At 41.6% G+C, this 25,971-nt stretch overlaps 1 protein-coding gene across 6 annotated transcripts in view; it reads right to left on the bottom strand.

Moving 5' to 3' along the window:
* LOC308385445 (uncharacterized protein) overlaps window positions 1–25,971 on the bottom strand; it is a 227,905-nt gene that overhangs the window by 183,913 nt on the left and 18,021 nt on the right. Inside the window, exons 1-4 of one of the 6 annotated variants that reach the window (XM_080864337.1) lie at window positions 25,525–25,761; window positions 14,741–14,846; window positions 13,224–13,820; window positions 866–12,895 (exon numbers count right to left, since the gene is read on the bottom strand). In XM_080864337.1, coding sequence (XP_080720463.1) covers window positions 12,206–12,895; window positions 13,224–13,820; window positions 14,741–14,758 — 1,305 coding nt within the window. In that variant the 5' untranslated portion in view covers window positions 14,759–14,846; window positions 25,525–25,761 and the 3' untranslated portion in view covers window positions 866–12,205. Of the gene's footprint in view, window positions 1–865; window positions 12,899–13,223; window positions 13,821–14,740; window positions 14,847–20,882; window positions 20,973–25,524; window positions 25,762–25,971 lie in introns of those variants that run through there. The other 5 variants (XM_080864335.1, XM_080864333.1, XM_080864334.1 and 2 more) reach the window with 5 other exon arrangements.

Consider the following 25,971-nt stretch of genomic DNA (forward strand, 5'->3'; position numbering starts at 1 on the left):
TTCTCTATGGACAGCATAGCCAGAGCGTTGAGCCGATCCTGAGCCATATTGTTTCTCAGGAAAGTTTTTATCCTCTTTAAAGTAGAGAAACACCTCTCCGATTCTGATGTTGTCATTGGTGTGGTGATGAGGATGTTAAGAAGACTTACAGTTTCGGTGAATGTGTCTTGAAGGTTGTTTTCCATCAGAACCTGATAGAGCGCCAGCGCCAGCGTGGCTGAGTCGTCAGCCACGACTTGCGCTGGAACCAACTCCGACAAAAAGTCCTGTTGTATGCTTTTGACTTCTCCTTCGTTGCCTGGGTTAGTTGAATTTCGGGCTTGTCAGGTCCCAACTCTTTAACTTGCAGTTTTTCTGCCATTGTCCTTCTGGCAAAAGGGTAGGTTAGAAGCGATCTAACCGAATTTGGGGGAGGCTGTGCCTCAACCGTTAACAATACCGCTGCCATCGTCTCTCTCTGACCTTATAGCTCACTTAGGCTACTGACTGAGGTAAAATTCTAGAACAGCAAATCTTCGCGCGTTTTCTGCAGGGGCGCAATTTTAAGCGCCCCCAAACCATTTAATTCAGCGACGCTGATAGGTCAAATATTTATTATTTTCCCCTGGCAACCATTTAATGATAGGCTATTTCGCTGCATATCAAGGGCGCTTTGACGAGCGCCCCAGAAGAAGAAAAACACCGTTTGTTGGTTGAACTTTAATGAGTCAGCTGGTGAAAATGTTAAAATACGCCTGGCTGTATATGGGCACACACATAGTAAAACTATCATTGATGAATTTTTTAAAAATATATATTTTTACTCCTCCACATTTGGGGGGGCGGAGCCCGAGCGCCCCCTATGGGCCAGCCGCCACTGGTATGTACTATTCCATATCCTTATAAAAAAGCAGAAATATGGTGTTTTATTAATAAACTTACATTTATGGATAGAACATTTAGCTAAACGTATTAAGAAATGTATAATAAAAAACATTTATCATTCTTCCTGGTGAACTTAAAGAAACAGAATAAAACATTTTCCCATCATTAAGAAAACTCCCTTAAAATATGGACAATAACAAAACTGCTAAATTCTTCCAGAATCTCTGTGTAGAGGAACAGTACCAAAAAAGATGTGCTACAGTTTCTGGATGATCCCCACAGAAAGTTCAATTAGTATTTATGTGTCTTTTAAATGTTACCATATAGTGACTGGCTGGGTAACATTTATGAAGAATTTTATGTGAGATTTCCTTCACCTTGTTTACAATTAGATATTTATGGGATCATCCAGACGGTCTTCCAGGTGATATCTGGAACATGTTGGTTCCAGTAAGTTATTATATATATGGGAGAGACACGATATATTCTTGGAATAAACTACGTATTCTCTTATTGCTGTTACCAAGTTCCTGTGAAAAGCAGATTTTTCCCACTGCTGACTCAGCTGGATCAGGGAGAGTGACAGAGGTAGATATTGAACTGTCAGTGTTTTTATATAACATTAAAGTACCTGAGGGTATGGCACCAAGCACCATTGAGAATTCCCAAACACTTACGGGAAATTATATAGTGTAAGGGATTCATTGTAAGTAAGTCGTACTCCCTCTTTATTAACCAGCTGAGCCACCAATAGGATCCCATTTTGGACCCAAGTTTCCAGGAAAAGTGATAATAAAAGAAATAAAATATCTCTGTTGTTCCAGATGAGTTATATGTGTGGTGAGAAGTTGTGTTTATAAATGAGGGTCCACGCTAAGAGGACCTGCTTATGGTTTTTCCATATAAAATTAAAGAGCATGCGGTCGATGTCTTTACTAATTTTCTTATCCAGATGTAAGGAGAGAGCAGCATATGCCAGTCGGGATATCCCTTCAGCTTTAGTAATTAAAACTCTACCTTTCAGAGATAAATCCCTTTGCAGCCACTGGTTGAACTTTTTTTTGTGTTTTTTTTGTCAAGAAAAACATGTTATTTTACTGTCACTGTGTTATCATTTACATGCACTGTCATTATTTCATCATTACTTCATTAGTCTGTATTACTTATCATCAGCTTATCATCAGTTTATCATGTATCATTTATCAGTTATTTCAGAGCACGCAGAATAAAACACATTCTAGAAAGCACCAGCTTGGCTGCAGGTCCAGGCAGGCCCAGGTCAGATAAGGATAGTCAACTCTCTTTGGCCTGAACCCACAATTTCACAAAACTACACACTCTACACACTATTGGTTAGGTTCCCAGGAAACATGAGTGGAAACATCTGGTATTAATTCTGGGAAAGTCTTGTTGTTCTGAACATAGAGGAGGTCTGGGAATTGTCCTGACGTCATTAAAGGCTATAAAGCTTTCTGTAAAGAGCAGAAAGGAGAAGACGAAAGATCAAGGCTTCCCCGCACACTGTACGTGTACTGTGTGTGTGTAATAAAACACTTTTTGAACACCTCCGAGGACTCTGTCTGCGCTCCCTGCGGAGGGAGATGGAGCCTGATGTTTTGCAGTGTCTATTTTCACCATTTATAGGTGTTTTAATAAAATATTTTGTGTTGACCCACTATGGACTTTCAGTCGTAGGTCTCTTCCTCAAAATTCGAACCGCGACACTTTGTATAATCGGAGTGAAGTTTGATGAGCATCTTGACTTTTGGTCTTGGGATATTAACAGTCCTGGGTATGTGACTTCTTTTTTAACAGAAATGTTACAGATAGCATTTGCAGTGCAGCCTTTAATTGCTAGTAATTCACATTTTTTAGATTTAGACATAAACCAGATGCCTCAGAGAAATCACTAATAACACTAAGGGCTGGACGGATTTGATTTGCATTCTTCAAGAAGAGTGTGGTGTCATCAGCTTGCTGGCTGATGATGAGCTCCTTATCAGCTATGGTGATTCCTTGTATAACAGGTCAAATCTCGGGGTGGAGCCGTTAGTCATTTTAATTGAGCTATTGCCATTTGTGTACAAGGTTTTGAAGCTTTACAGAAAAATGCTAAATTTTTCCAAAGAGTGGAACATAAATTGATGTTCAATTGTATCAAAAGCCTTTTAAAAATCCAGGAAGAGAATGAAGCTATTGTCAGATACCAAATCAGAGTAATCAAGTAGATCTAAAACCAGTCTAATGTCATTAGAAATGTATCTATTTCTTATAAAGCCTGACTGTGTCTCATCGATAATTGTATCCAAGACCTCTTTAATTCTGTTAGTAAGTACTAAAATCATAATCTCATAGTCATTATTGAGCAGACAGACGGGTCTCCAACTATCAATAAGAAGTAAGTCTTTGTTTGGCTTTGGAATAAGTGTTATGAGACCCTGAGTAAGAGTAGGAGGGAGGGTGTTATTCTCCATACTTTCTATGAAAGAAAACCTGCAGTAAGAACGCAGCCAGGAGATTAGTAAATGATTTATAAAACTCTGCAGTTGAACCATCTGTGCCAGGAGATTTGTTGGCCTTAAGTGCAGAAATAGAATTACAAACTCCCTCCACAGTCAGAGGGCTGTCACAGAGACTTCTATCTTCCACAACAATAGTTTTTAGGTTTTTAATATTATTGAGAAACAGTGTTGAGACATCCTCATTATAGTTTGAGTTGTACAGTTTAGTATAGAATTTGGCACAGAAATGTGAAATTTCTCTAGGATTGTCAAAGACAGTGCCATTAATATTTAGTTGATTTTGGATCTGTATTTTTCAAGCCTGAAAAAGCAGAATTTTGTTCTCCCTCCTCCAGCCACCTCTTCCTGGATCTTACAAAAGCACCCTCAGCCTTGCATCGACAAACTGTTGCATATGATTTTAAAATTGTCAATTAATATTTGCATTTAAAATTATGAAATGTGATTCATTAAACATGTTTGTGGTGGTTACAGTAAAATATATAACTTTTTCTACTCGGATTTTATGTTTTTGTCTGATTTTAGATCAATTGTGTCAGTACAGTATGTCAAAATGAGAACATGACTGTAAATTCAGACATGTGAGGTTGTGCTGAAAAGAATGATGCCAAACAAGGCAAAGTAAATCGTTTGTAAAGGTGAAATATGGAGGTAAAATCAAAAGTAGTTAAAAATGGCCAATTATCCCCTGGAGCCCAGAGGGTTAAACGTTTTTTTAAAGTAACGCTATAGTTAGTTTTCAAGTAATTCATTACTTTCAGAATCTTGTAACTCAGTTACTAACTAAGTGACTTATTTGAAGAAGTATCTAGTAACTATAATTAATTACTTTTTCAAAATAACTTGCCAACACTGTTTATAAGGAAGTGAGTCATTCGCAGGATTTGTGGAGTGTTCTGATGGTGAGAGATAGCAAACCACAGATCGTTCTATTGAGAGATATGGAGCCAGAGAGGCAGAGGAGAGGTTCTGTCGTGTGGGAGTATTTTCAGTAGATTTTGGTCAGTTTTGGTTGGGTTTGCCAGTTTTGTGTTCTTGTTATTTGTTTTTTTGTGTTTATTTTATCTAAAAATGTAAAAACCTTAAATTGTCAAAAATCTGCTTTTCATAATATAAATATCATGATATAACTTTAGAAAGACTTCCATTTGACTCTTTACATTTAATGTAATAAAAAAATATTTTTAAAGTAATCTTAAATGTTATTCTACAAATGTGCAGCAACTTAATGTGTTTATTCTTTTTAGCTTTTAGTCTGTGAAACCCAGGACGACCAGATACCTGCATCTCTACCAGTTTCTGTGCACTCCAGCCTTCTTTTTACAGCACAGTGTTAACTTTATGACCTTTCACAGCACCTCTGGAATCTGGATGGCCGACACCTGACAATCAGGATGAACCGTGTGTTTGGCTGATGTTTGTTTTTCTTTAAGAGTGTTTGTAAAGCACAGACAGACATGCGAATCGATCAAACTTTTCTACAAAACGTTATACCAGTCCGGGTCAGGAAGGGCGATATAGCACGGACCCGTCAGATGACTACGCCGGATGGAAACATAACCGGAAGCGTCCCAGGGACTTTCCCTTTGACCTTCATCCTGGAACCGACCTTTGACACTTGGATGTTGGCTTAATTTTTACCCAAAGAGAAGTTTGACCCTAACAAAAAAACACGATACTGTGATACTTTGATGTTTTTTTCAAATAATTTGGAGCGAGATTTATGTGACTGTTCATCTAAAATCCAGCAGAGAGTGAAAATACAAGAGCTGCTGCAATCCTCTGCATTAATGATCTCTGTTTCTCTCTTTCTGTGTGTGCATGTGTGTGTGTGCATGTGTGTGTGTGCGTGCGTGCGTGTGTGTGTGCATGTGTGTGTGTGCATGTGTGTGTGTGCGTGCGTGCGTGTGTGTGTGTGCGTGCGTGCGTGCGTGCGTGTGTGTGTGTGTGCGTGTGTGCTCACAGAGGGGAGGTCACAACAGGAGTTCCCTGAGTTGACACGTATGAAGCATAAAGTCAGTTTGGAGCAGTTGGTAAACACAGAAGTACATCCAATCTTGACTAAATTTCTTGTTTATCTACTTCATGCACATTGCACGCACAAGAATCCAAATCTCTGTATCACAATGATTTCATTAAAGCCTTATTATTTTATGGGGGCAATATCACATATTACCGTAGATCATTAATAGGGAACAAAAAAGAAGGATCACATCGGCAATGTTGCTGGGAGACAGAAGTCTTGACACGTACTTATAACTTAAACCACAAAAAACTCAGTTACAGCTGGTAAGATTTGTGGTATATACCAGACTTTCACAGTCTGCATCTTTACAGGGTTGTTTTCTGCTTTTGTTCACTCCTAGTGTGATTAAAAAACAACAAACACAGAGCCCACTAACTATTAGCCGCTTTCCCCCCTAAACAGTCAGTTGACTGAGAGAAATGCAATCCATTATTGTGAACGCTGAAGGAGATGTGCTCCAAGGTCAAACTTATATTTCCTTAACTTACATCCTATGTTCTGTTTAATTCCGGCATCCCTTCATGGCTTGATGGAAAAAATTGGTTAAACCATTGCTCAACTTATGTCTGAATGATGGCAGATAATTCTGATGAAACTGACCCCGTAAGAACTTTGCAGCTGAGTCGAGGGCTCGTGGAAATAAGGTCAGGAAGTGTCCGGCGTGACTGCGCGTGCGGGCGTCTGACAGACACACTAGTGCAACTCAGAGTGTGAGCAGCAACTCCTGTATACTAAACATAAGAAAAGTAATTTGTAGTGCTTCTCTTTTTTTAAACCGAGATTCCAGGGATCATGCTTATATGGTTTTCTTTTATTCAAAAACAGGTTAGTTTAGCGATCGTGTAACTGTGTCCTTGACCTTTTTACCGGCTTGAGAAGTTGGTTCCCTGGTGCCGATATCTGGGATGGTTCAAACGCCGAGTCTCCAAATGCAAACAAAAGGTTATTTTACACGTTATTTCTTAAATGTGTATAAATGGGATGATGACGATAAAAGTAATAAACAATAAATGTAAATCTGTTTTTTTAACTTTGCAGACTCATTTACCCACTCCAGTGACAGCGATAAAAAAAAAAGATCATGACTTTAAAGAGATTATGAACAAAATGCATTACATTTTGTTTTTTGCTACATTAACAACTTTTCCAACTCTGATTCTCTGCAGGACCAACACGGACACCAGTTTAGACTGAAATCCAGTTCCGACGGCACACGCAACATGTTCAAGCTTGCACGGAGGCATCTTTCTTTCAGCTTAACGAGTGAACCGTCAGCTCGTTCAAACACACATTAAAGTCCGTTTGGCTCGACACCACCGAACAGAGGCAGCAATATAACATAGCTAACATTAACAGTGCAGTGAATCCTGCTTGTGCCGTGATATTCAGGACTGCAAACCGAGCAGCATCACTGACTTTCAGCTTGTTGTGTTTGTGGATATATGACTGACTTTAATTATCCATAAAATCATCACATTCTGTGTAAGATTAAGGTCGACTATTGAACAGCGAATATTTTAAAGGCTTTAAAACCAAGTTAGTACAAACATCACTAATGTCACATAACTTTGCCGACATGTGGCCAACAGTAATGCTTTAATGTTCTTCATTATTAAACATTTGCACATAAATAAGTGACATAGTATTCAGTAAGGCGAGTTTATTTGTATAGCACAATTCAACAACAAGGTCATTCAAAGTGCTTTACAGAGACATTAAAAAACAAAAATAAAAAGCATGATTTAAAATTGATTAAAAAGAATTTAAGCTTAAAAGTGTGGATTTGGTGCTTTATTCTATAAAGACACATCTCCTGGATGCACTGGTACGCATCTTCAGTGATGTATCCTAGGGTCATCAGGTGTTTCGGGTCTCTCTCTTTTGGCCACAGCTTGTATGATGTTGGAGACATCCTCATCAAACTTCTGCCACTCGCTCTGGCTGCTGGCTGGGGGCCACTTAATCCGCTGTTGTGGAACTACACTGCTTGGATTGGAAGAGTCCTGTGCATGGAGGGACTGGGCTCTGTGGGGTGCCTCCTGGCCGGGCTCCTCCTGCGTCTCACCAGGTTCAGGACCTGTGCGTTGCACCTCACTCTCCCGCTCCAAACATTTCATTCTAGCCTGATGGACATTTAGGCCACGCTGGTTCTTGCACAGCTTGCCGCAGATACATGTCTTACTCGTAGTCCTTTCCATTGCATTAGTCGTTAACCTTAAGTCCGTCCGATTGGAGACCTCATCCTCCCCCCCTCTCGGGGTCTCCTGGGGGTATCTTTCTTTAGGGCTTTCCATAGCTTTTTGGGTGCTTTCTCGCGAAAACTGCAGACCGGGATGCTAGCCCACCCTGGCCCTGGAGCCGTCTTTCCGAGCTGTCATCTGTCTCTCCAGTCATCACCAAACTTTCTTGGTTGTCACCTAGACTCTTCCTAGGCGTCACTGGCTCAGCCAGAGTTTAACTATAAAGACACATCTCCTGGATGCACTGGTACGCATCTTCAGTGATGTATCCTAGGGTCATCAGGTGTTTCGGGTCTCACAACATCATACACCCTCGCCCAGGCGACCCAGCCGGGGGTGATCAGGCCCCGACTTGCGTACCAGTAGCTACCCACGGATCAGCCCTCTTAATCCACAGCCACCTTGTGGCTTTCTCTGCCACTTCACTCACAGCCTGGATGGCCCTCTTCTTGGCTGCCCCAGCCACGCCCAGCCGGCCTAGGACTTTGCAGAGTGATCGTCCTGCAAAGCCCCTACAACCCACTTCTATGGGCTCATAGAAAGTCTTCCAGCCCCTTCCCCTGCACTCTTGCACTAGTTCCTGGTACTTTCCTCGTTTCCTTTCATTAGCCTCCTCAATCCGCTCTTCCCAGGGCACTGTGAGTTCCAGCATGATCAGCTGTTTTGAGGCCTCAGAAATAATTATCAAGTCTGGCCGGAGTGATGTTTTTGCAATGTTCTGAGGGAACTTTAGTTGTTTACCCAGGTCAGCCTGTAGCTGCCAATCAGAGGCTGTGTTGAGAAGGCCAGTTGTCAAATGTGGGCGCACCTGGGGTTTCTCTCCAGCCTTAATAAAAGAGATTGCCTTCCTCGGAGCATGATGATGCTTGCTGGTGCTGATTGCTGAGGCAATCTTTTCAGCAACTACTCTGAGCACCTGGTCGTGCCGCCAACGATACCGACCATCGGCCAGGGCCCTTGGGCAGCTGCTAAGGAGGTGTTCTAGGGTCCCTCTTCCAGAGCACAGGGGACAGGCAGGTGTCTCGCGCTTTCCCCACAGATGGAGGTTTGCTGGGCTTGGCAGAGTGTCGTATACTGCCTGCACTAGGAATCGGATCCGGTGGAAGTCTGCCTGCATGATGTTTGCCCAGGTGACCTTGCGCTGCAAGGTGCCCTCCCACCTTGTCCATGCTCCCTGCCGCTCAAGGCCTACAGCTCTGCTTACTCGCTCCTCCTCCACACCTGCTCGGACCTCTTCCTGGAGTAGCTGGTGTCTCTCCTTTCCCTGTGCCCTGCTGACCTGGGCCTTTGGGACGTACCCCAAGCCTGCTCCCCCTGTTGCTAAGACCCCCATTAGTGTTTTCTGCCTTAGGCGTGACTCCGCCACCTCAACTGCCTTCTCAGCCTTCCACTTTCTTCCTGTCCTTACCTCAATGCCTGCTGATGCCACCTTGCAGTCTTTAGAATCTCTGTACTGTAGGGCTTCTCGTGTGCGAGCCACCTTGAACTCTTCTGTGAGACCACTGAAGGGTAACTGCACGCTGTTGCTTGTCCCATACAAGGCAGCGCTGGTGAGACTGCGGGGAAGTCCCAGCCACTTACGAAGAAAGCCACTGATCTTTCTTTCAAGGGATTCCACAGTAGTTATTGGAACTGTATAGACAAGCAAGGGCCACAGGATTCGGGGCAGGATGGAATGCTGGTAGATCCAGGCTTTAAATCTTCCAGGCAAGCCGGACTTATCCACCTTAATAAGCCACGCTCCCAGCTCCTCATTTGCCTTCTGAATAGCAGTAGAGTCTTTCAGGCTGGAGTCAAAGAGTTTCCCCAAGCTCTTAACTGGTTGTTCCGTTATGGATGGAATAATGGTTCCTGAAATTGAGAACCGGAACTTGCCCGTCACCTTGCCCTTCTTCAGTACCATCGATCTTGACTTGGAAGGTTTAAAACTCATCCTTGCCCATGAGATGAGTCTCTCAAGACCTTGCAAGATCCACCTACACCCGGGAACTGATGATGTTGTAATGGTGAGGTCATCCATATAGGCTCTGATAGGGGGCTGACGAACACCTGACCTTGTTAACGGCCCTCTGCACTCCACCTCCGCAGCCTTTACCACCATGTTCATTGCCAGGGCAAAGAGCGTAACTGAGATGGTACAGCCTGTTATTATACCTTTTTGGAGTCGGTGCCAGTCTGAAGTAACTGCCCTAGAAGTGACCCTAAGCCTGAAATTGGCGTAATAGTCCAGGATTAGGTCCTTGATCTTGCTGGGGACATGGTGGAGGTGCAAAGCATGCTCAACCAGTTTGTGTGGGATCGACCCATACGCATTAGTTAGGTCCAGCCACAATACAGCTAGGTCGCCTCTCTTCTCATGTGCTTCTCTTATAAGGTGTGTAACTACACCTTATAAGAGGTGTAGTTCAAATGCAATTCAAATGCAATTCAAAATGTAATTCAAATGCAGCTGAGAACAGGTGAGTCTTCAACCTGGATTTAAATAAACTGAGTGTTTCAGCTGATCTGAGGTTTCTGGGAGTTTGTTCCAGATATATGGAGCATAAAATCTGAATGCAGCTTCTCCGTGTCTGGTTCTGACTCTGAGAACTGATAAAAAAAACGGATTCAGGTGACCTGAGGGATCTGGAAGGTTCATACTGGGTCAGGAGGTCACTGATGTATCTTGGTCCTAAACCATTCAGAGCTTTATAGACCAGCATCAGAACTTCAAAGTCTATCCTCTGACGGACAGGCAGCCAGAGTAAAGACCTCAGAGCTGGACTGGTGTGGTCCACTTTTTTGGTCTTAGTGAGGACTCGAGCAGCAGAGTTCTGAATGAGCTGCAGTTGTCCGACTGATTTTTTAGGTAGACCTGTAAAGATGCTGTTACAGTAATCAAGCCTACTAAAAATGAATGCATGGACTAGTTTTTCCAGGTCCTGTTGAGACATCATAACAGTACTTACTTTTAAACGTTTACTCTTTGGCCGCTCCGCTTCCACCGTTTTTTTCGGCAAAATTATCCACATCCACCGCCGCGCTATGCAATCTGGGATATGTTGGGCCACGAAGTCTACACCGACACATCTTTAAAATTCAGGGAAATGAAGGACACATTTGAGGGCCGCATTTCGAGCAGCCTTTGGGATACAGCCCAGGAGTGACATGTTTAGCCACATGTTCTCCTTAAGTTGCTGGTTGGCTGAGTGGTGTCCAAGAAACGATGTGGGCTTCATAGATAATTGGCAAATCTTCTGGAGGAAACCTGGTCTTGTTAGGAGAGACGGCATCCATCCCACTTTGGATGGAGCAGCTCTCATTTCTAGAAATATGGACACATTTATTAAACCCCCTAAAATATGACTATCCAGAGCTGGGACCAGGAAGCAGAGTTGCAGTCTTACACGCCTCTCTGCAGCTTCTCTCCTCCTGAAACGACAGCCTCAACACAGCATTTAATCTGTTATTAGACTATTAAATATTTCACTTTAATGTTGCAACTACCCAGTCACTTCTGTCTTTAAACAAAATAATATTTTCCAGTTACAGAAATTATGAAATCCAAACTAAAGTGTTACTGTTGCTATATGCATTTACTATAAATAATCGATGATGGTGCTGACATGAAGGAAGAGAAAGTTACAGGTTGCATCCTTTGAGTTTGTCTCCGTGCCTTTGGGCGATTTTTATGACAGATGTTTCTGTTCAATTCTTAAATCAACTTTTCAAAACACAAACACTATTTTAAAGCTTTTAAAGAGTAAAATATTAATGATAATTATAATAACAGTAATAAAAACAAAAGCTCTCAGATCCATCAAACCAAGCAGCAGAGAGAACAACAAGTGAAGATAAAACTTTAACCTTGTAGACTTCATTATGTTCCAGCTGCTCTACAGACGCTGTGACCTCGAACTTAAGCAGGTCGTAAAGTATGTGCAGCTCAATAACTTCATAATTACACAGGGTGTAATTATGAAGTTATGAATTATGAAGAGCAAAGATATCTTCTAAATCAGCGTAGCACATGTGCAGCTGCTGGGATTCACTTAAGCATTCGGCTCGTCGCTGTTGCAGGTTTTTCTCTCGCTGTTCTGGCTCACAGCGCTGCAAGCACAAAAATAAATATCCCCAAAGGTGTGAAAGGGAGCTAATTAGTAAGAGTATTGTTACTCTCCCCAGGAGTAGTCCAGCAGTAGAAATCAGTCCAATGACAAGGTGTGTAACATCTAGCAGGGTGACAGAAAAACCCAGGGTAACTTCCAAGGACCTCAACGTCTCTCTCACATTGCGTTTTTTAAACATGTTTCCATTTGTCACTTCAGTCTTTACTCTGAAATACAGGAAGAGAAATCATGGCTTAAACAACTTCTCATGAAACCAGGGGTGTGGTCCAACAGTCAGTTTTGGTGAGGAAGGTTCCTAACTGAGAGAAGTGACCCAGAAGTATCTGTGTAGCAGCCACAATGAATCAAGATCATGAGCTTTATTAACTGATCAAAGTCTATTCTTTCATCTTCTGTATTATTCAGTTTGCATTGGTAATGCAGAAGTTCAGCCCAGCAACCAGTTCAGTTCAACACAAGTTTAAATGATTCTATCTGAACTCTGTGGAGCCTGATCTCAAGCTTTTTGAGTCTGACACTGAAACCAGAGGATCTTTCTGTCTCTTCAGATTCACTGTGATCCAGTGATGGGAGTGATTTCAGCCCTGAGTGATCACGCTGATGTTTGCACAGAGCAGACAATGAGGTGAATGTTTTGGCACATTGGTAACAGTGAAACAGTTTATTAGTAACGTGGGATCGTTTGTGTTTGGAGTATGAACTGAGATTCCTGAAGCTCTTGTCACACTGGTCACAGCTGTAGTTTCCTTCCATGTGTGTACGTTCATGATTGTTACGATTACCTGAATCTGAGAAGCTTTTGTCACAGTGTCTGCACTTGTATGGTTTCTCTCCTGTGTGGACTCGTTTGTGTCTTTTAAGCTTATTTGTAGTGGTGAAGGATGACCCACACTGATCACAGAGGTGCTTTTTAACCCCACTGTGAATCAGTTCATGTCGTTTTAAGTCAGTTGATGTGGTGAAGCTTATCCCACATTCTTTGCAGTATTTCAGTTTGTCTCCAGTGTGTCTACGTTGATGTATTTTTAGGGTCTTTTGCTGACTGAAAGTTTTTCCACAAAGGTCACAACGAAAGTCTTTCCCACCACCACAGTGATGACAGGGTTGAGAACTGGATCCATCTGTGTCACTCTGCTTCTAAACAAAGACACAAAGACAGTGTAAGTCAGTCCTTCAACATTTTTATCCTGAACGTCGCCTGAAATAAAGAGCATCTCTGCAGACGTCCAATTACATTTTACTGTTTCAGTTAACACACTCAGTTTACTGGGCTGCAATAACTACAATACTACCACCATAATACTACAGTAATACTAAAATCATAACTGACATGAAAATCTGAATAATCACTCAGAGCTGCTTTTCCATGCAGTAGAATTGCTAACATGCTAACACAGTTTAATGAGCAGAGTTGTTCCAAACAGTCAGGCTAAAATGACAAGATAACAATATAAATACATACCTCACAGTAACTGCACTTGGAGAGTCTCTTTCTGGTGTGGATCTGTTGGTGTCGTCTCAGGTAATGTGGAGATTTAAAAGTCTTCTCACACAGGTCACATTTATAAGGTCTCTCCTCAGTGTGGATAAACATGTGTTGTTGTAACTGTGCGTCTGTAGCAAAGTATTTGCCACACTGTTCACAGCAGTACACATCATGTCTGGTGTGAATGCGTAGGTGTCTATTTCGGTACCCTCTCTGGCTGAAAGTTTTTCCACAGATGTCACAGCTGTATGCCTTAATTCCAGAGTGGCTAACTAGATGACTCTGTAAGTGGCCACTTTGAGTAAAAGCTCTGCCACACTGATCACAGCTGTACGCTTTAACTCCACTGTGGATGAGTTGGTGTTGTTTTAGAGCAACCTTCCAGGAAAAAGACTTTCCACACAAGTCACAGCTGAACGGTCTCTCTCCAGTGTGGATGACCTGATGCTGTTTTAGATGACACTTGGAAATAAAACCCTTCCCACACTCGTCACAGGTGTGTGTTTTCTCTCCCTTTCTTCTGTGAGGTTTGTCGGCCTCCTGAGAGCGCTGACTTCTGGCTCCATGTTGGTCCTGCAGTGACAGAGATACAAACAGAGGCAGTGAGTGAAATGCAGTCGTGGAACAAACTCAACCTTCAAACTCCCTCCATTAACACTAGTTTTAAACCTGAAGGTGGAGTGTGGCACCAAACACCTTAAAGGTCTCTTATCCCCACCTGCTGGTAGTTCTGACACATTACATCCAACCTGCCACACACACACACACACACACACACACACACACACACACACACACACACACACACACACACACACACACACACACTTTTTCTAGATTTATACATAACCATTCAGTGATAATAAATCCTATGTTTGTCTTATTAGCTGCTGACAAAATGAACAATACTGGTTTTTTTTACATTAAGAAAAAGGCACCAAACATCAAACCTATTTAAGCCTAAACAGTAACAACATGAAAGTAGAGCAGGGCGATATGACCAAAAATATTTATCACGATATACATTTGAAAATTTGTGATAACAATATAACTGACGATGTAATTGACGCGAGACAAAATACTTTACAACTCCACAACTTTATTAGTGCAAAACACCCATCAATATATTTTCACTTAAACAAGCAGCTGTTTTTTTATGTGCATTAAAGTTATATAAAAATTTAACAGTGCAAATGCAAATTGCTTGCTGAGAGTTTAACCAAAAGGATTTTCCAGAGGAAATTGGCCGACATTTGCTCCAAGGCATTTGTATTTGCACTGTTAAATTTTTATATAACTTTAATGCACATAAAAAACAGCTGCTTGTTTAAGTGAAAATACATTGATGGGGTTCTTTTGCACTGATAAAGTCGTGGAGTTGTAAAGTATTTTGTCTAGTGTCAATTTTATCGTCAGCTATATTGTTATCGCAAATTTTCAAATGTATATCGTGATAAACATTTTTGGTCATATCGCCCTGCTCTGTCTGTCACCTTCTGTGTTGAGCTCATTGTTTCCTCTGTAGTGGCTGAGCTGAGTCCAAGTAGCTGAAAATGTTCCTCTGCTGCTCCGTCAGACTCTTCTCCTCCTGCTGATCAGCTGGGACACAAAACAGATCTTTGTTAGGCTCCACACTGCACTGAAGAGTCAAAGTGTCTCATATGTTCATCTGACAAAAAAACAAATTTTTGCTTCCCGAGGTGGGCAAACAGACACAAAAGGTTTGAGCACCGATACCAAATTTAGCAGTATGGCAGACCAGTAGCAGGAGAGACTGAGGCCTGTTATTGGAATCAAATGCCCAGTGAGCCGACACAACGATTTGCACAAGACAAAGACAGCTGTGTTTTATCCTGGAATACATTTATTTTACATTTTCTTGAAATGTTTTTCATTGTAGCACTTTTACCTCACACTAGGAGTGCAACGATACACAAAATTCACAGTTCAGTCGGTTCGATACTTTGGTGTCACGGTTCAATATTTTTTTAGAGACAAAAATTTTCATGCCTTTTTAATTTGTCATTTATTAAAATTATAAATATATATTTTAACTCAAAAGTACAGTTTTTAAATTTAATGTTGCTGAAACAACAAAAAATAAATAAATAAATCTGATTGAGGAATCACTCATCTTTGGAAAGAGAGTTTATTACAGAGAAATGGCTCTTTCCAAAATAAAAGCTATACTATACTCTTCTTCTGGCTATATTCTCAGCAGCATATTAAACATATCAGGTCCCTATAAGGAGAATCATGTGCTAACAGCTGTCTAAATCACTCTGTAAAGTTTGTGGCATGCGTGCTTGTTGTTTTTGTCTGCTTCCACTTGTCTTTGCACTAGGATGATGTCGGCATAAATGTGCAGTCATATTCGTTGTGTTCCCACTAGTGCTGTCAGCGTTAATCTCGTTAAAATGACGTTAACGCCACAAATCTCCCTTAACGAGTTACTGCGGATCGCCCCGTGCGTGGGGCTGGACGGCGTCAACACATTAACAAGCTAACTGCGCTAACACACTAGTTCCCACCAATTGAGCATTGCGTGGCACAGCCGACATACTGTTTTACTTTTGTCCATGACGCGCTTACCTTCAGGGTCATACGTCACATGAAAACCAAAAGAGTTCCAAACGCCAGATCTGAATGAGGGTGGGGGAGCTTCAATTTCGGGTAGCATTGAGGCAGTTGCCATGTTGCAACGAGCTTAGCTTCTGTCTTGCTAGCTTGCGCTACGCTCAGTGGATCTGCACTCGACAGTGCAGCCTAGGCGTAGTAGTCGAACGCAGATGCACTGAGCGCTCAACACTAGGGATGGGTATCGTTTAGGTTTTATCCGATACCGGTGCCAAACCGGTACTTTTGAAACCGTGCCGGTGCTTAAACGGTGCTCAAACCGGTGCTTAAAGAATGGAGAACACAAAATTGGTCCAAAAACCTCTCATGTTCAGCTGTTTTTTGTAAAAAGATAACAATTTTAGCCTTTTCTACAGCTATGAGGCATATATGGTATCACTCTTGGCTGGAAGCAGTGCTTAAACAATGAAGGAAAAAAAACAAAAAAAAAACAAACACAAACTTTGTCCAAAAACCTCTCATGTTTAACTGTTTTCCACTTTTTCTTTGGTCATTTTAGCCTTTTTGGCCAGGGTGAAGGGAGTATCTGCCATCAAACAAGAAGACAGCCGCATGTAGCTATGATGATGTTTGCTAGTTCACCTTACATGCATTAATGTAATAACGTGGTTAGCCTACTCAACGTGAATTACACACGAACAACATTAAGCTACTCATGCTGAGAAGAACGGCTGCTGCTGCTGCCATCATCTCGAAATATATATATTCTTCCGTGTAAGATGGTGCCGGTGTGCATGGCTCGCCGTCCACGGTTGTCGGATCCACTTTTGCTCTGCGTGTTTCTATTGTTTTCGTCACTTTTATTGAACAACGCTGACTCTCTATTGACCTACGATCGTGAAGCTCTGTTAAATATTCGATTTGCCACAGAGAATTTGGGAAGGACTAACGCTGATGGACAGGACTTTTTTCTACCTCTGCTACTATCTGGAGTACCGCATCACCTGGATTACACCCCTACCACATCTCATAAGAGGAAGCGCTTTAAACGTCGGGGAAAACGTAGCGGGCTACTCGTGAAACTGAAATCATATTTGGCTCTTTCATCTGGCAGTAACAGATTAGTTTCCGAATGCACTCTGACTGAATTCAGACCTTTGCACTGGCGTTTTGTCTCCTGTCGCTTCCTGGAACCTATTGGCACCTGGCTGGTACCTGTTGTCGGCTTGGCTGAAGAGATTCAGCATTCCCGCCTTCTCTTACCTCATCTTCGCTGCGGTGGAGCGAATTCGCGGAATCTTCGGCAACTGAAACAGGTTCCCTGGATGGCTGTCACCGGTCTGACGGACCCTACCAGGTTTGCCCTTGTAATGAAGTTGATTTACCGTTGTTTTTTTGTCATTGATATTTGATCTATTTGTAGTCGACCAGGTGACAACAACAACGTCGAGAAAACATCTATTTATAGTTGACCATCATTCGGCGCTGGCCACCATCAAAAAGCCATCGATCTGTAGTTGAGCGTTAAATTGCATTGCAACTGAGCGCGTATAAAGTACCGGAGAAAGTAGATTTATTGTTCTTTTGTTATCAATGACTTTTGGTCTAGTGCACCAGCTTTAAAAAATCGTGTCGACATGCAATTTATGTATAGTTGACCGGGAAATTAAAGCAGCGATCACTTGGACTATTCTGCAGCACCCCTATCACATTGGTACATCCCTCCAGGTAACCATTGTCTTGTACAGTAGAGGAGGACATTAGATTTACTCTCAGCGGAATTGACCGGAGAAGGCATCAGTTCATGCACTGCACTGGCCTGCACCACGATTAGTATAAGGTAAGAATGAATGAATTTTTTTCTATTCGTTATTTCCACGGTTGCATTTGAATAACAGCAAAAAAAAGAAAGAAAAAAAAGGAAAAAAAAACTCGTTAATGTACAGTTTCGGACAAAATGTGGGAGCCTGAAACTGTGTCTACTTTCATCTTACAATCTGGCAACAAATAAATTGCACTGCAAACAAAGTCTATCAACAAAGAAAACATTTTCGTTTCATACTTTGCTGTTATAATCCCTTACAAAGCTAGCTTTAACGCGTCGAGGATTCCTTTGTTCTTGCCATCGCCTCGGCGCTTGACCCAGACTTTCGCTCTGTAGTTGCTTTTTAGCATAGTACTACAAAAAAATTAAATCTGTGATATATAATTGATAAACGTAAAGGTAACTGTATAAATGTGTTCAATGACTTTGTTACTTTTAATGATTGGAGAGCACCCGCTTCAATTCGCACTCAATTCAAACTTTACGTTGCACGCTCACCTAACTTGTGTTTGCACCTTTTGTCCACACGTAAACTGCGTTTTCGTTAACTGAAAACTGAGATTTTTAAAGAAGTGTTAAGGTTCAAATATTGATGAAGGAGAGTACAAACAACCATGGTCCAGAAGATCTTGGTCAAAACAATTGATTTTAATGAATACACGCGTGGGAAGACCAGTGCCTGTTCGCAGACAGGAACTGTTCTCCGACTTAATCAAAGCATACACAGATTTTTATAGCATCAGGGTTTGAATTAATGACGCCCCTTCATACGTCACAGACAGAATATATACATACGTCAAATCAAAAGCACAATGACTTTTAACACGGTTTAAAAGAACGTTGTCTTCTATCTCGTCTGGAACACGAGCCCCACATCCTGCCAGACGCTGTTCCTCTTTCTTGCAGAGACAACAAGAAACTGTTCCTCTTTCCAGAGACAAACATGACCAACTTCTCACCTATAAATGAGTCTAACTAATGTGTGTGCGTATATGTGTATGTCACCTCTTGCCTACTAACGCTCACTAACTGTATGTGTGTCTCGCCCTTAAATGCTCTCTCATCTCACCCGTTGCACTTCTGACCTTTCACCAGAACAGAGGCTCATCCTTATGTGTAACTAGACTTGTAGTCAAGACCGCCTAATCCGAGACCAAGACAAGACCAAGACCAGGGGGGGTATCGAGACCAAGACAAGACCAAGACCAGAGGGTATCGAGACCAAGACAAGACCAAGAACAAGTTGAGACGAGACCAAGACCGAGTCAAGACGAGACCAAGACCAAGACCGAGACCGAGACAAAAAAAGTCTTTAAACTGCAGCCAGATGCTATTCTATGCAGGACACCTTAAACTAGTTTTTTTAATTAAGCAGCAAGGCAGAACAAAGTCGGGCCTGTATCAAGACACAGGGACTAAACCCCAATTCAACCAGACCCAGAACTGATCCGGAATTAAAACAGGACTACAACAGTTCAAAATCAGGGCCCTATTTCAGGAAGCCGGTTTAGAAAACTCAGAGTGAAAAACGATACTCAGGGTTGAGTAACCCCGAACTGTCCAACTCGGAATATTCGGTTTCAGAAAGGCTGATAACAAGTAGTTCAATCAACGCGGAGTTGCTTTAACCTCGAGTTAAGCGCGCGCACGAGGATACATAAAGCCCTGATTAGTGGAGCACAGATTAAGCGAGTCACCATGGAGACGGAGGGAAAGAAGGCGCGGTCAACGTACCTTACAGCGCTTGAGGCCGAAATTCTGATGGCAGCATATGCCGATAACATGCAAATTCCGCGGGAAAAAAGTAACACAGCCTCAGCTGCAAAACAAAGGGAGCATGCATGGCAAAACATAGCCGACAGAGTCAATGCGTGAGTGTTAATTTAAACATTGATCTAGGGATTTCCACCCATTTAACACGTTATTTTATTATATTTTATTTTATTTTTTATCTCATACATTTTATTTTGTGATGTGATGTGAGCGCAGGTGCAACCCAACAGGCCCCAAACGTTCCTGGCAGCAAGTAAAAATGAAATATAAAAATATAGTCCAAACAGGTAAGGTGTAATTGTATTATGAGCCATAGTGCTTGGTCTGTTTGTCCCATGTAAATCAATTGCAGTTAGAGGCTACATTAATTTTCTTTCTGTAAGCACTTATTGAAATTATCTGAGCACATTACAAGTACATATTTGATTACTCTGTATGCTCAAATGTGACCCGTTATAGCCAACAGAAAAAAAGCGGAGGCCCGAAAAACAGGTGGGGGTCCTCCACCACCACCACTCACAGAGGCTGAGCAGTTGGCTTCCACATTTGTGATAATGGGAACACCACAAACAAGTACAGGAGACGTTTCAGTGCAACTGTAACATTCCTGACTGCGCGACAGACGGTAGCCTTGGAAACGTGCTCAGCGTCACCAATATTATACAGAAAGCTCCCGTTTGCAAAAAACCGAAGTGCAATACAAATAATATGTACAGAACTGAGAGAATGTCCGCGATGTGTCACATGAGCAATATTAGGCCTGAGGATGTTATTCAAATGAATTATAGATTGTGCTGACAAACGGTGACGTTCACACAGGAAATCATCAGGAAATGATAAAATGTCCAAACGCGCTCTAATCACTCTCTCCCAGCGGAGAGCTCTGCGGAGAATTTGGGCTTCAACATCTACTGGCTCTTCAAGGAAGGAGCACGCCATGTCTGACACTTCCTACAGTCAGGTTTCCGACACAGAGGCGGAGAACGTCAGGGTTAGTTGAAGTAAACCTGCTAGGGGGCAGGTTAGCTTCACGGAGTGTGTCGTCATAGTAACTCACTCAGGATTAATCTAAACTCGCTTTGTGAAACCGAAAACCCAGAGTTTTCGTTAACTCAGGGTATACTTACTCAGAGTTTGCACTAAACCGGCTTCCTGAAATAGGGCCCAGGACTACTGAGGACTTAACCAAGACAGAACCAGAATCAGAACTAGATGATAGTAGCACTAAAAATCATCATAGACCTGCACTACACTTATTTTTTAATTCTACCAAAGTACAATATTTAGATTGAGAAAAGTTTATATAATTATTTAGCCTTGTTGTGCAAACAAGCCTGCATAACTTAATAAATATAGAATTTGAAAAGTAACAAATGGTATCTAAAAAGAAACACTAGGTACTAGATACATGTTCTGATGAGTTTTGGCAAACAACCATTTGACTAACATGTGTGTCTCACCTGCTCTTGTTCCATCTCTGTTCTGTTGTCATTCTCTCTCTCCCTCTCTGCTCCTCTCTCTCCCTCTCTGTTCCTCTCTCCCTCTTTGTGCTGACAAGCCAAACACCAACATCATCAAATATACAGTTGAAACCACATATTTATGTACTCTTCAGATAAAAACACAAACACTTTTTTAATTGTAACATCAAATCAGACTAAATGTTTACTTTTTTAGATTGATAAATATAAAAAACATATTTGTTAACTTTAAGAGTAAAGAGAGAAACTATCTGTATTTCTTAATTGCAAATGGCACCAAATTGTATTCAAACTTGAGCCACACTTATGGAGCTCCACAATTCTTTTCCTGGTGTTTTGGTTGACATCTCTTGATTTTCCCATGTCACAGAAACAGGCTGTGTTTTGCCTTATATGCATCCACAGCTGTGCCACCAATTTACTCACATGGACTCTACTAACCTATCAGAAGCTTCTTCAGCTCAGAATCGAATCGTCTGGAGTTTTCTTATTAATTAACAATAAACTTAGTGTATATGTACTCCTAAATTTCATGAAAGTGATTAAAATAGACAGCTCCCTCTTTTTATTCTGACATTTAACTAATTCAAAAGATATTTCAACATTTATTTATCTAAAACAAAAGTTTACTCTAAATTGATGTTTAACAGTAAAAAAAGTTTTTATGTTTTCTCCATAAAGTGTATGTAAATATCTGGTTTCAACTGTGAATATACTGCTGTGTATTGAAATTCCTCTTGTTTTGCATAGATATACTGAACAACATCCAAAGCACAATATATAAAATAACATCTACCTGAGTTTTTTCTTTGAAAGAAGCTCCTTATGTCCATTGTTGTGTTCATCAGTACACAATTGAAACCGATTTAGAGAGTTTGTTTAGCCGTGGAGGGAAACAACTGAAAATATGAAATGTAAGCTAAGACTCTCTAAAAAAATCAGCATTGCTGTTCGGCTTTTTATTTATCCATTTGTTGATTCACTCGAAGAGCAAGTAACGCAACCAAGTGATCAGTTTGATATCAATCTTTTGTGATACACCGTCATATTTACATTATTAGTTCAGTACGAATGATTTGCTTTGGTACCTGGTCAAACTTAAGCTCTCCTCTGTCTGCAGCAAACTCGCAGGCAGCAGCTTCTCCCCCCTCGCTCACATGGGTGCTGTGCTCAGTCGCCTAGTGCCTGAGCTCGGATCATACCAAAATTAGGGGGAATTTACGACGGTGCGCTCTGTGCTTCGTGTGTTGTTTTTGTTTTATACAGTTGTCAGTCAGGCATCTAACTAAAAAAATTACACTCCAAAAGACCCCATGCTTCTGAAAAAATGACACGGGCTTAAGCCCAGTAAGCCACCCCCCCCACTCCGCTGATGGTTGACTCCAAATCTTCCGAACACTATGTCGATTTGAGAACGCAAGACCGAAACAGCGAGACCAAGACCAAGACAAAAGTCCGTCGAGACCAAGACGAGACCAAGACCACGTAAAAGTGGTCTCGAGACATCCAACTCTATGTGTAACAACCTAACTGAAACTATATGTACTATATTGAATAAATGTTCTAATCAAGAACCTCTACTAAAAGCTTAATAAAAGAATATAAAAGTATACCAGACAATTTGAATAACCTAGTAATTCAAATAGCCTCGTCTAACCAGCTCCTCAGAATAACTTGTTTCATTTCTGCAAAGCCTGCAACTTCCTGTCAGCCTGCAACTTAGTCTTTCTGAAAGACACACACACTGTTTAAACATCTGAATGCAATATCAATACTGTAAATTATATTATTAATGCAATGGTAATGATGATGATTATTTAACAATAGCAGTAAAATAATTTCCCTGATCTCCACAGAAGCCTGCTAGGGTGGATATTTTCGAAAACTCCGTTTTAGCATTTACGTGTGGACGAGGAAAACGGAGAAAACGCAGCGTCAAAGGTGTGCGCCTATTTTGACGTCACACTGTGCGCCACGTTTTTGTCTTGGTGCCATGAATTCCTACAATGGCAGACTTAGACAAAATACTGTTAATTTTACTATCTTCAGTGTTTAAATGCTTACATATGCACACGCAGTTACTGTCCCTTCACACATAGGACTCGGTTCAGCTTCTATGAGCCGTCTTTGTATCTAGTTTTCCCTCCTTATTGACATTGTGCCCTATTTTTCCTCTTTTTTTCAGATCTGATTTGGTAACTACCATCCACTTAACAAAAATTAACTTTTTCTAAACAGCCCTCACCACTCCGCAGTCTTCCCCCCAGCCCACTGACAGCGAGCATCATAATGCCCCGCCCAGCTTCCGGCACCTTTCGCCACTCTGGCAGGACACACAAAATGACACAGCTTTGCGATCTCCCCAGCATGCAGAGTCTGATGTCGAGGACTTCCCTATAGATGGTATGCTTTTCAAATTGTTTTAAAGCTGAATCACAATGTCATTGTGCTCTTATCTTCAAAGCACAAATTTATACTCCTGAATGTCATCTTGTTGTGATTTTTTTCTGTAGAGTCCAGAGACTCTGTGAGGCCACTATTACAAGGCAAGTTTGAAAATCTTGGAATTTCAGATTTTACATGGTATAAATGGTAAATGGCCTGTATTTGTACAGCGCTTTAACTAGTCCCTAAGGACCCCAAAGCGCTTTACACATTCAGTCATCCACCCATTCACACACAATTCACACACTGGTGATGGCAGCTACATATACAAATATCAAATATATGTGACAGGCAAAAACTAGCAAACACTTTTAGCAGTTAGAACAACTTATACTTGAATGCAGAATGTTACACCATCATTTATGGATATATTAGTTTTTCGCCTCTCACTGCTTAAGCCATTAATCTTTCTAGAATTGTTCTTTGAAACAGATGCGACCTCACAAAAGATGTTAACTATGCTGTCAGACCGGACCAGAGCAGTTAATGAACTCCGTGAGGAGGTCAGAGCCATCCGCCATCCCTGCTGCAATGAATCGGTAGATGCTGGGGTACTGCCTCTGGATTTGCCCTTGCACAACATTGAGGAGCTAAACAATGCAGAGGCAGCTCTTAGATCACAAGAGGCAAATAAGGCAATGGTAAGTATATAAAGGTTATGTACACTTTGTAACTATAAAGTGTAATAGCTGTCAGATGTGATTTAAATACATAACGACGGCATGTTGATTATACACACAAGCACTTGCATACACATTTAAGACACGAGACACGCTAATTACATCTCTTAAAATGTGTCTATAGGTGAGACGCTTTGCCTTGATTGGAGGGACCACACTGGAGGTGCGAGTCCGCTGTGTAATGGCTTATGCCATTACAAACGAGCCTCGGTACTCAACTGGGCAGGGAAAAAAACCAAGGACCAGACAAAGCAAAAAAGGGCATTTAAAGATACCAAACATGCATCTGCACAGCGCTGTAAGTTTTACCGTTTATTGTAGTTTTATGAGCCTAAAGTGAACAATAAAGGGATCAATTGATCTGCTGGGTGTGTTTCACATTTCCTGTCCAGTTTTTGCTATATTACTTTGTCTTTCTTAATAACAAGACTTTCATGTCCGGTTAATCTGGAGATGGAGTCTTTGGTCTTCAGCTTGTTTAGTCCTCAGGTTGTAGTTTGTACAGCCCGAGGACCCCATGTTTATTTTGTTTTAAAGGATACACGACACACCATGCTAAGACTTATCACTTTTCCCGCTCATAGCTCTTTGGGAATCAAATGCGGCAGTTTGCAGATTTACGCCTGGTAACTTTCATGTTTATCAGCCTAGGAGTTTACATACTTTCTCCCCGCTGAAGACAGTTAACAAGAGCTTATTCATGTGCTCTAATTCACTTTTTTTGTTTGTGTGTGTATTTTTGTCCTAGATGGCCTGACGCAGCAGTTAGGGGCAAACTCTATGTCCGAGTTTGTCTTTGCACAAGCAGTCCAAAAATGGCTCCGATATGCCCCAGATCGTATGGGTGGCGCAGGACGCACATCATCCATCCGCATCCTGGAGTAAAAATTACAAACTTATGTGAAACTACTGAAAAAAAGAAAAAAGCCGGTCCTGCTATGGGCTGAACCATTTGTTACTGATGGAGGGGGGGGGACACACTATGCAATATATTCAGTTTTAACATTTATATTCACAGCTGACTGTAACTACGCTCAAACTGTTAATGCTATCTTATTTTAATAAACAACACTTTCATATGCAAAACTGGGGTGGCACTTGGGGTGGCAAGGGATCATTTTAGGGTGGCACTTGCCACCCTTCTAGATCCGCTCCCACAATGCATTGCGGCGTGACGTCAGCTTCAAAGCCCTATACCGATGCTTGAGAGCGCGCGTGTGATGCAAGTATGTGTAGAGTGTTGAGCGCGTGATCAGTGGTGAGAAAAACAACTCACGAAACTTGATCTTTCTATACTCGTGGCTCACTTGCACTTCTAATCTATTCGTTTGCACACTTACACACACCCAGCAGCTGTGGTTTCCTGTTTTGCTACACTCTGGAGAGCCCCGCCTTTAACGGTCTCCTCTCACAGAGAGCAACAGAAAACTTCATTCAGAAAACTTCGAAAAACTCGAGATTGACTGAACTCAGTTCAAAGTTACCTTGACACTTACCTTTAGATGTGAGAGGTAGCGATGGTCCGCTTGAAGCTGACGCTCCGGTGCGTGTGTGAAAAAGATCAACACGCTGCTTCAGAAGCACGTGTCAAGGCTTGATTCGTTTGGCCAGAGTCACGTGATTAGTGACGTCTGAAGCGTCATTTAGAACGTACTTTTTTACTGAACTTTATTGAAACACAATAAGTATACAACATACAAATAGATGAAGTTTAAGAAAGAACAGAACATGAACATACAAAACCGGGGGTAAAAAAAATATAGTGACTGGCTGGGTAACATTTATGAAGAATTTTATGTGAGATTTCCTTCACCTTGTTTACAATTAGATATTTATGGGATCATCCAGACGGTCTTCCAGGTGATATCTGGAACATGTTGGTTCCAGTAAGATATTATATATATGGGAGAGACACGATATCTTCTTGGAATAAACTACGTATT

Source organism: Rhamphochromis sp. 'chilingali' (genome assembly GCF_963969265.1).
Source record: "Rhamphochromis sp. 'chilingali' genome assembly, chromosome: 18".
Classification (NCBI taxonomy): Eukaryota; Metazoa; Chordata; class Actinopteri; order Cichliformes; family Cichlidae; genus Rhamphochromis; species Rhamphochromis sp. 'chilingali'.